The sequence below is a fragment of the Myotis davidii genome, unplaced genomic scaffold, assembly GCF_000327345.1.
Source record: "Myotis davidii unplaced genomic scaffold, ASM32734v1 scaffold290, whole genome shotgun sequence".
In the NCBI taxonomy this organism is placed as follows: Eukaryota; Metazoa; Chordata; class Mammalia; order Chiroptera; family Vespertilionidae; genus Myotis; species Myotis davidii.
The window spans coordinates 1,636,337-1,647,528 of NW_006285049.1; the positions used below are offsets into that span (position 1 = coordinate 1,636,337).

The following is an 11,192-nucleotide window of genomic DNA, read 5'->3' on the forward strand; positions in this document are numbered from 1 at the left end:
TGTGATGGGGCAGGGCCACAACCTCCCTATCCACCCTGCTCTGTTCATGACAGGGGAAGGCGCCCCAACCCCCTGATCAGCCCTGCTCTGTGCCTGATAGGGGGGAGCTCCCCCACCCCTGCCCCCACGGGCCCTGCTCTGTGTGTGACGGGGTAGAGGCATAACCTCCCCATCGGCCCTGCCCTGAGTGTGAGAGTGGCGGTGCCCCAACCCCCTGATCAGCCCTGCTCTGTGGGTGATAGAGGGTGGTGCCCCACCCCCTGATGGGCCCTGCTCTGTGTGTGACAGGGGGCGGTGCCCCAACTCCCCTATTGGCCCTACTCTTTTAGTGACAGGGGAGAGCTCCTCAACCCCCTGATGGGCCCTGCTCTGTGTGTGATGGGGGCAGTGCCCCAACCCCCTGATTGGCCCTGCTCTGTGCGTGACAGGGTACAGAACCCCAACCCCTCTGATGGGCCCGCTCTCTGAGTGGTCAGTGGTCCGGTCAACCAGACGCTATGACGCGCTCAACGCAGGAGCTGCCCTCTGGTGGTCAGTGCACTCCCACAGCCAACCTCCCGCAGTCTCTTCCCCCTGCCAACTGGCTGGCCCGATAGGCCCCAATGGGGGTGGGGGGCAGCTGGCCAACCTCCCAGGGTCCTTTCCCCCAGCCAGCCGGCCCCCCGATAGGCCTTGATCTCCAGCCAGGCCAAGGAGCCCTACCTGTGCATGAATTCATGCACCAGGCCTCTAGTAGTATCATAAACATCATGGGGAAGGTTAGAAATGTGCCCTGAGCATTCATAGAAGGAAAGATCATTTATATTTGAGGGTATGTGTGGGAAAAGGGATCAAGGAAGGATTCATGAAAGGAGTAGCATTTGAGTTGGCTTTGTATGTGGGTGGGATTTTGACAGATGGAGATGTGGAGTGGGAAAAAGACGGCAAGGGCAGGGCCTTCAAGCATCTGAAAGGGGTTGAGGGATTTCTTTGTCTCTGAGACAAGGAAATCCTCTTCGCAAAGAGCTGTGAGAGGAACTCTGTCTGGAAACTGGAGCTGAAAACAGAGGACCTCACAGTCAGCTCAGTAATAGAAGCATCAGACACCGGGGCCTTTGGGCTTGGACCCCGCTTTCCATTACTCCTCCTCGCTGCTTCACTTGTTTTTAACAAGGATTTTCACAGAACTTTATTTATTCTAATGATTATGAGAAATGTGAAAGAAGAAAAATCAGGAGATTTGAGTACTAATGTCTGTTTGTGCTGCTCATTGATGGTTCAAATCTGGGCAGGTATCTCTGTCCTCTGTCCCCCAAGTTCCTCTCTTAAAATGAGGGTTTTAACCTAGGTGGTTTTTCAGAAATCTCTTCCTTCTTTGACAATCCAGCATTCCAAAACGCCAATTTAATCTGCCACATTTCTGAATTAGCTGAGTTATCTTCTAATTTGTCTTCTTCCTGCTTTCCTAAGATGCCTGATATAGCTAATTACACTGCCCCCCCCCCCCCCCCCCCCCCCGCTGGGGCTTTCGGCAATCTGACTTTACTTATCTCAGAGACTAGCAGCTTCCAAATGAGGCCCCCATAGCCTGCTTAGGGACCTATAGGGCTAGGCAGGGGTGGGGAGACCATCCCTCCTGTTATACTTGATGAAAACAAGCTCTCAGGAAATAACTTGATATTCATCATATCAAGTTTTGTGTGAATTTAAGTACAATGTGATTCATCTCCCAGGGTATTGAATGCGATTCCTCTCCTAATTATGGGACAAAAAGCTTTCCCCCAAGTATACAGGGTTTTCATAGTAATCCCTGTGTATGGAAGTATGGTAAGGGCAGGATTGGATGTCCATTCCTCCCATTGAGCTCACACATCTTCTTACTTATTACCCTGCCTCAGTTACATGCTCAGGGAGCGATACGCTCTGGAAAATATAAGGTCCAGCTCCATCAAGTGGTCAGAGCAGAAATGCAACTAAAATTGAGGCTGGCCCAGCCCCATAGCCTTGGCCCCCATCCTATAGAGGAGATTAGGAAATTTCACTTGTGGGTATTCACTATATAAGGCCACAATCTTCAGAGGCCTTTGCAGGAAGAAACTGACAATACATTTATTTTCAGAGAGGATTTTAGCCTGGGGTCAGAGGGTCAAGGACAGAGATAAGCCAGGGAGCTGGCATGGAGGTAGTCTTGACTGAGGCAGAGGTCTTGGCCTTTAGGTAGAAACAGGAAGGGAACTGCTATTGTTCTCTCCTGAGAACTTTCTTGGGAGCTGATTGGGAGGTGGGATGGCAGCTGAGCATTTGCTCTGCTCTCTCCAACTCCTTCTCATTCCTTTCGGCTGGGATGTCTCGAATAGGCAGGGAGCTGAGGTGGTCCAGGCTAAGGTGGGCTGTGAGGAGGCTCGGGGCAGGGGCTGTCACTGTGCATGCCATTCACAGAGCTCTGTGTGAGGAGGACCCAGGACAGTGCCCCGAAATATGGAAGCATTTTCTCTCTTTCTATCCCAATTTTTTGTCCCTGCTACTTTTCCTCTGATATCTATATTGTTATCAATGCAAGAATTTTACTGAATAAAATTAAATATTCTTTTTAATATGTTCCTTCTCTCACTCCCCCTTCTCTTTCATTCATTCATTTCCCCTCCACTTATCTAATGCTAATTGAATCTGTTAGGTGACAGGACTATTCTAGACACCGAGGATACAGAAGCTATTAGGACAGGGGCTTTGCTCTTAAGACTTACACGTTACAGGATGATATTCACTTCCTCCCATTTTCTGGGATCATTTATGAGAAAGGACTCTTCAGATGAACTTAGCCTTCATTCCTTAAATAGTCAACAAGTAGTTATTGAGGATTTGTTATTTGCTAGGCTTTATTTTATTTTATTTTTTTTAGGCTTTACTTTAGATGGCCCTTGTTAAGAACAAAGACAGGAGGAGACACACTTATTTTCTTTCTTTCTTTCTGAGTTGTTATGGAGCTGTAGATCTTGCCAGGAATTTTTTGGGAAGGGAGCAAAGGAGAAGTTGGGTCTCCCAGTACCAAGACTGGACTCTCCCAGAATGCAGTGGGATATTTGCTAGTGGCCAGCTGGGTTGATTTACACTTTGTGCATAGACAAAAATAAAAGAGTGAGGAAGAGGCGGAAAGGGGAGGGGTAGAAAGGACAAGAAATGAGAGGGAAAAGCGATCGTTGTAGAAATGGCCAGTGAAGCTGTGAGCATTTTCCTGTGTGGTGACTGGGCCCCCGGTGGATGGTGTCATCTGGTTTGTGAAGTTTCCCAAACTCGCTTGACTGGGGAGGGCACGGGGTGAGAAAAACTAGGACTTCTGTGTTGGAAAAGAATGGATGCTGAAGCCACTGAGTGGTGACAGCTCTTTTGCCTCCTCTTCTTTCCCATAACTTTTCCTCCGGGTGAGGCGCTGGGGCCTGGGTTAGAAGGTCAGCCTGGGCTGCCTGGCCAGCATCCTCCTCAGAGCTGCCTTCACCTCCTGGTTCTTCAGACTGTAGATGAGGGGGTTTAGCAGAGGCGTCACCACACTGTACTGCATGGAGAGCACTTGCTCCAGGACTGAACCAGAGGCTGGAGTCATGTACCTGGAAGGCAAGTGCACAAAGGGATAAGCCGAGCTCAGGACAATGGCCACAGTACTGTTGGCAGCCACAGTCTACCCCATCCCAGAGACTCTGCAAAGAGGGTCCTCAGAGCTGAGCCGACCAGCACTGGTGGCAGCACCTAGAAATGACGGTATGGCCAGTGAGAAGTTAAGCATTTCTGCCTTCAAATGCCTTCAAACATGAGTGATCTTTTATTGTTAATCCTCATCTGAGAATATTTTTTCCATTGATTTCTGAGAGAGAGAGAGAGAGAGAGAGAGAGAGAGAGAGAGAGAAATAACCATCCGTTGGTTGCCTCTGGCAAGCACCCTGACCAGGGCTAGGGATCAAACCTGCAATCCAGGTACGTGACCTTGACCAGGTGCATGCCCTTAACCGGGAATAGTGACCCTTCAGAGTGTGGGCTGATGCTCTAACCACTGAACACACTAGCCAGGGCCAAATATGAGTGATCTTATGCAGAACATTACAGGAGCTGCCCTGGGCACAAAAGTTCTGCAGCAGATCAAGTGCTGCAGGTTAGAGTAGAACTAATAATAATCCCATGCATTTCCGGAACACTTCATACTTCCCAAAGCACCTTTGTTTAATAGCTGTGATGATAATGTGAGGAATTTTTATCTTCTCTTCCCTATATGTACAACTACATGTTCTCATCCTGTGATCATTGTTTCTTGCAAAATTGTAAGCTTAATCTAATAAAACTGTTATTGTTCCCAACATTCCCAACTTTGGGAGTTACCCTCAGAATCATAGCACATTATTTTTATAATGCATAGGGGACAAACATTTGCCTTTTTAGGTGCATTTTTCTCTGGCTTAGAAAAGATCAAGCTTGGTAAATAAAGTGGAGGATAAAAATGTGTTCAGCACAATGTATAAGTTCAAAATAATAAGACTAAAATTTTGGCTGTATCTTGTTAAAGTGCCACTGGGAGTATTTCCCACAGAAGCATTACTTATTATTATTATTATTATTATTATTATTATTGTTAGCAATGATATAATCATCATTGAAATGTTCTTTGTGAGTTGAGGTATGCTTGGTTAAAAAAGTTACTTGTTTTACTATGATTTTTCATCATCTACTTTATCTCTCCTGACATTTCTGTGAGGTAAGTAGGAGAAATCTACTGTCCTCTTACAGCACATGAGGATACTGAGACAGAGAGAGATGAGATTTGTCCACAGGCTCAGGTGAACTCTCCTAGACCCGTGGTCGGCAAACTGCGGCTTGCGAGCCACATGCGGCTCTTTGGCCCCTTGAGTGTGGCACTTCCACAAAATGCCACATGCAGGCACGCATGCACAGTGCGACTGAAATTTCGTGGCCCATGCGCAGAAGTCGGTATTTTGTGGAAGAGCCACACTCAAGGGGCCAAAGAGCCGCATGTGGCTTGCAAGCCACAGTTTGCCGACCACTGTGACCTAGACCATTCTTTACAATTTTTTCCTACCTCTGACTTCTCTCCAAGTCACAAGCAGGTGAGACGAGTATGGAGCAATTTGTGCAAATCCATCTGCATTTCACTAATAGAGAGCTCAGGTCATACTTACTGTGTCTCCTATAAGCGAGGACTCATCAGCTGGAGCTGTTTATGTTTGAGAGAAGCATGGTAGGAAACAGCATGAGGCTTGAAGTCACTGAGACTTGTTTTAAATTATGGCTCCATGACTAACTTGTTCTGGGACCTTTGGGAAATTACCTGGTTACTCCTGAAACTCGGGTTCCTTATATAAAAATGGAGTTACCAATATTTTTCTTGTGGCATGATACATGCCCAAATCAATCATGTAAAGCACCCGGTGTCTTGTAGGTGCCTAATAAATAGTTATAACGTAAATAAGCTTTGAAGACATCACCTTCCAGCAGGAAAGAAAGATAGGATCTGTTTCAAAAATATGTTTTTATTTTTTGAATAAAAATCTACTAACGGCTCCCTGATTCCCCTTTGGGAACTCCGAAATCATAGGTTAAAGTAATTAGGAACATGTTTAGTCCTTGAATAAGCTCATTTTTCAGAGTAGACCATTGAAGCCTCAAAAAGAAAATGGATTTTTCATAATTCACACAGTTTGTTCTCTGCAGAGCCAGGACTAGAGCCCAGCCTTCTGAATTACATCACAATTATTATCCTGCTACTTTTGCAATGCTTGGTTCTACAGACCAAGGCCACTTGGAATAGCCTACATGTATCTTCAGGACGTACAATGTGACATACCTGAAAACTCCTGAACCATAGAAGATGGTGACCACAAGAACATGAGAAGAGCAGGTGGAGAAGATCTTGCTCCGACCCATGGCGGAGTTGATTCTCAGGGCAGCCATGATGATACGGGTGTAGGAGCCCAGCAGTAGGACAAGGCTGCCAAAGCCCAGGACCCCCACGGTTGTCAGGATGGAGGCAATGCTCATGTGGGAGTCAGAACAGGCCAAAAGGAGCACTGGAGGGAGCTCGCAGGCAAAACTGTGGATGACGTTGGGGCCACAGAAGTTCTGTTGAGCCAGGAGAAGGGTGTTAACGAGGCTACTCCCCATTCCTACGGCCCAGGATGCTCCCACCAGGCCAGTGCACACCTGCCGGTCCATAGCCACCATGTACAGCAGTGGGTGGCACACGGCCTGGAACCGGTCATAGGCCATGACCGAAAGGAGGCAAGCTTCAGTGGCTCCAGAAAATATGACCAAGAAAACCTGGGTGAAACACCCAAGAAGGGATATGGTCTTCCACTTGGAGAGAAGGTTCTCTAGCAGCTTAGGCACAATGATTGAGGAATAGAAAGCATCCAGGAAGGAGAGGTGACTCAGGAAGAAGTACATGGGGGTGTGGAGGTGGGAATCAGCTCTGATCACCAGCAGCAGCAGCAGGTTCTCTGTGAGGATCAGGAGGTAAATCACCAGGAACAGCACAAAGAGTACCCCCTGGATCTGAGGGTTGTTGGACAGTCCTAGGAGAACAAACTCGGTGACTGTGGTCACGTTGCCAATTTCCATGGAGCAGTCAAGTTTCCCTTTAGAGGGACAGGAACAGAGAAGAGTGCTGAAATGGGTTATCAGTCCCAGGACATGCCTGGTGCTGAGGCATTGTCAGTAAGACTTCTTGGCTAACACAGAACAGATCATGCAGCAAAGGCAACCCTGCCAAGTGAGATCTCATCAGCCCTTCCCGGCTTAAGGCAGTAACCTACTGGCCAAGGTGGAGAGGTGGGGAGGAGGAGTGGAGAGAATCAGACCTAGGAAGGAAAGAGAAGAGAACAGCGATTATCCAGACTGGAAAGGGAAAGGAAGGGAGTTGGGAATAGATGCCAGAGTACTGAGAAGTGCTATTCTCCAGTTCCAAAAGGAACTGAGTTCGAACCACAGGGGAGCTGGCTGGCATAGTGAGTCAGTAATAAACGTTTGGCTGGCATCCAGCTGACAGACCACGATGACTGTTTTAATGATTGCTATGCTATTGGGATACCTGTTGATGGTACAAGACCCTTTTCTGCCACAATTTGTGAGTTAAAAAACAACAAAATAGCCTCATTAAGTAAAAAACAGTATGGGAAAACTGTATGGTTTCTAAAGTCCATTTCAGCTTAGAAATCCTAAGGACTGAGGAATGAGCTTCCGGGAGTATTTCTGGTACTAAGTAGAAATTCCTCCCCTTCTGTGTCAACCCAAGCAGAAGTGGCACACAAGGGTGCCTGCTGGTTTCATGGAAGCCAGGCAGGAAGGAATCCTCACAATGGAAATATCACTTACTCCCAGGGCTTCCCATCCAGGGTTTCTGTGAAATTATAATGTCCACTGTTTGCACTGTAATCTCAGGATTTAACATGAAAGTCCACGAAGACTGGGTTATTCTCTGAGTTGGTATCAGGATAAAACCAAGTCAAACTAGGACCATTTTCTCCACACCACAGGGATGGTAAAGCGCCCCCCCCCCAAAAAAAAAAATAAAAGGTAAAACATAAAAGAACTAGAACACCTGGTAAAATGGACAGTTATGGGGTTTAGTCTAAATAAGAGGAAGGGAGGAAGGTAGATTGGTTCCCCCCCCCTCACCCCCTTTCTGAGAGAGAACTCAGGAAGATGATAGATGAGGATCTGATTTCTATTCATGAACTGTGCACTCACAGGTTCCCAGAGTGAATAGTTTTAGAAGAAGATGCATTTAAATGAGATGGGGATTTGTCTTCACAGACCAACAGGAGATGCGCTCAGTGGAGGCTACAGCATGGTATCTGTTCCAACACAGAAACAAAAGCCATTGAGTGGTTAGCGCTCTCCCGATCTCATCCCTCCTTTAGGAGATGCAGAGTGGAGCTTCTTAGCAGGTAAAGTCCCTGTGGCCTTTCTATTCAAAGGGAAGCCTTTTTGACGCTGCTGCCCAAATAACAATGGCCAGAGGGACTTGACCTAGAGAGTCTGGGAGGTCCCTGGAGAGGCCCTTAAGCAGGAGGTCTGATCGGCATCTGAATGAGTTCCCCAGGGCCAACTATTCTTCTCCTGTATCACTTTTGTTTCAGTGGGTTGCATCACATAACTGGGACCCTAGGATGGCCAGCAATTTCTAAAGATAAAAATATAGTGTTCTAAGGTTTTTTAGTCCTAAAGGTTGGATTTCCCTCCCTCCTTCTTTATCTCCTCTCCTCTCCGCTCCTGTCCTCTCCTGTTCTCTCCTCTCCTCTCCTCTTCTTCCTTTTCCTTTCCCTTCCTTCCCATTTTCTTGTGTTTTAAATTTATATTTGTCATTATAAAAATGAGATAATGATAAAAGACAAAAGTGAAAAAAGTTATTGAAGATACTTTAAACATAAAAAGATATTGAAGATACTTTAATGATAAAAGAAGAAAATAAAAATGTGTCATCACTTATTGCAATTCAAATAAAATCCAAACAGATTAAAAACTTTAAAACAAAATTTTATTGTGGTAAAAACTTTTTATTATGGACAAATTTAAATATATACAGAAGCAGAAAGTATATGTAAGTGGTGTGTATTTTCTGGATATCACATGTTCATCCGATGATGCATGTAAGTCATCAAAGGTTACTTTCCTCTCCAGAATTTATCTGCAACATCAACAGTCAGGGAGCTGATTAAACATAACTGGAGCACCCCTTTGACTATTTTAAAGGCTTTACTGATTACTTGTTCTCTTTTCACAGACTATAACTCTGCAGATCCTTTGCTTGGAAACTTAGCCATTCAGTATTTGACCAACATTTATATATTACAATATGATTGCCATTGTAGCAATGATTAGTACCTCTATCATTACATAATAATCATTGTTAGTGGTTATGTCCATGTAAAAATCATCCAAATTGAGAAATTTGTGAGTTTATTTGAGCCAAACTGATAATAATTGCCAGGGAGTGAAATCTCAACGGATTGAGAAAAACGCGTTGGAGAATGGCAGTTTTGCAGCTTCATACATTAGAATAAAAAGAGATGATGTAAGGAGGGTTACATGAAATCCATAAGGGGCAGGAGCAAGCAAAGCAGATTGAATAAGAAGCAAAATGGAGGGACATACTTCTTGTACATCGGTGGGTACAGAATAGTTAATAATTAGCATGTACAACACATAGAGTTGTTATGCAGGGAACAAGATGAACAAGATGACAGTGAGGGTTCTGTGGTCTACTGCTCTGGTGCCTGGGTTGTGCCTTGAGGGTCTGGAAAAGATTATGCTGACATTTCAAAGGTATGTTATCTTAGACGCAAAAAGACAACAGATGTCTCACTGGCGGCAAAGATTGACCTTTGTAAGAAAGCCACAGGCCTCTGATATTTCTTTTTTATTATTTATGAGATGAAGCATTTTTATCCTTTTATTGTCAACCTTTTTGTACATGATATTTAAGGTAAAATTCTCTTAAATAGCAAGATAATCTCTTTTAGTCAGAGTACTTAGGCTATTTACATTTAATATAATTACTGATTATATATTTTTTAAAAATATATTTTATTGATTTTTTACAGAGAGGAAGGGAGAGGGACACAGAGCCAGAAACATTGATGAGAGAGAAACATCAATCAGCTGCCTCCCGCACACCCCCCACTGGGGATATGCCCACAACCAAAGTACATGCCCTTGACCGGAATCGAACCTGGGACCCTCAACTGCCTCGTTCATGTGCCTGCTTCGCCCTACTGAATTACTGACATCTTGAGGACATAGCTCTGTCTTATCCTGCTTCACCTTCAGTGCCTGGCCTGGTGCCATGGACCTGAGAGGGTTTGCTGAGTGAGTGAATGAATAAATGAGTGAGTAAGTGAATAAGTGAATGAATGAGCAAGTAAGTGAATGAGCAAGCAGCTATGGAGTGGGAACTTCTGCCGTGTTGCCATGGCAACGCGGCAGAAGTTCCAGCCTGCTCCCAGCTGCCTGATGCAAACCCTGGGAAGTTCCCGCCCTGCTCCCAGCGGCCCCGCGCCCCTCTCCAAGCTGCATAGTTCAAGCAGGGCAAAGGCAGCCCAGGTTCTCTGCCTTTGCCCTGCCACCCGGCTCTTGCCTGCTGCCCTGGTTTCTGATCACCGTCAGCGGCAGGCTGCTTCTTCCGTCCTTCCCCTTTTGCCTCCCATCATTGTGCCTATGTATGCAAATTAACAGCCATCTTTGTTGGCAGTTAATTTGCATATCGCCCTGATTAGCCAATGAGAAGTGTAGCAGAGGTACGGTTAATTACCCTTTTTGTCTTTTATTAGATAGGACTAGAGGCCTGGTGCACGATATTCGTGCACTTGGGGGTGGGTGTCCCTCAGCCTGGCCTGTGCCCTCTATCAGTCCTGGACACCTCAGGGGATGTCGCCTGCCAGCTTAGGCCCGATCCCCTCAGCCGGATTCCCCCATCCCTCTTGCAGTCTGGGACCCCTTGCACCTTACTGCCTGCCTGCAGCAGAAGTGGGAGAGGCTGAGCCTGGCTTCTGGCTGAGCAGCGTTCTCCCTTGTGGGAGCCTACTGACCACTAGGGGGCAGCTCCTGTTGAGCATCTGCCCCCTGGTGGTCAGTGTGTGTCATAGCAACCAGTTGTTTTGCTATTTGATCATTTGCATATTAGGCTTTTATATAGGACTAGAGGTCCTATGCACACAATTAGTGCATGAGTAGGCCTTCCTTTCCCCGGCTGCTGGCACTGGCTTCCCTCTGGCACCTGGGACCCAGGCTTCTCTCTGGTCACCTGCAGGCACCCGAGACCCAGGCTTCCCTCACAGCCCTGGCTTTGTCAGGAAGGTCGTCTGGTCTAATTAGCATATTACGCTTTTATTATTATAGATAATAGCACATGTAGAATTAATTTATGTATAAGGATATTTATTGCAGCATTGTTTATAACAGCAAAAGATTTGTAATATTTAAATGTTCAGAAGCAGATGCCCTAGCCAGTTTGCTCAGTGGATAGAGCTTTGGCCCGAAGACTGAAGGGTCCTGTGTTTGATTCCATCGATGTTTTCCCCCTCCCTTTATTCTCTCTAAAATCAGTGGAAAATATTCTTGCGTGAGGATCAGCAACAACAAAAAAAGTTCAGCCGAGACACTTCACATTCCCTGAGGTACATTCAGTGTATAAAGCCCCTAGGTGGCAGCTTCAT

The 11,192-nt window shown here is 46.0% G+C and overlaps 1 protein-coding gene across 1 annotated transcript; it reads right to left on the reverse strand.

Moving 5' to 3' along the window:
• Positions 1-3,418: 3,418 nt before the first annotated feature.
• Positions 3,419-6,597, reverse strand: LOC102766299 (olfactory receptor 8S1). The gene is made up of 2 exons (XM_006755566.1): positions 5,825-6,597; positions 3,419-3,581 (listed from the first exon to the last, which is right to left on the reverse strand). Exons 1-2 carry the CDS (start codon positions 6,595-6,597, stop codon positions 3,419-3,421), a joined length of 936 nt encoding a protein of 311 aa, XP_006755629.1.
• Between the last annotated feature and the right edge of the window lie 4,595 nt (positions 6,598-11,192).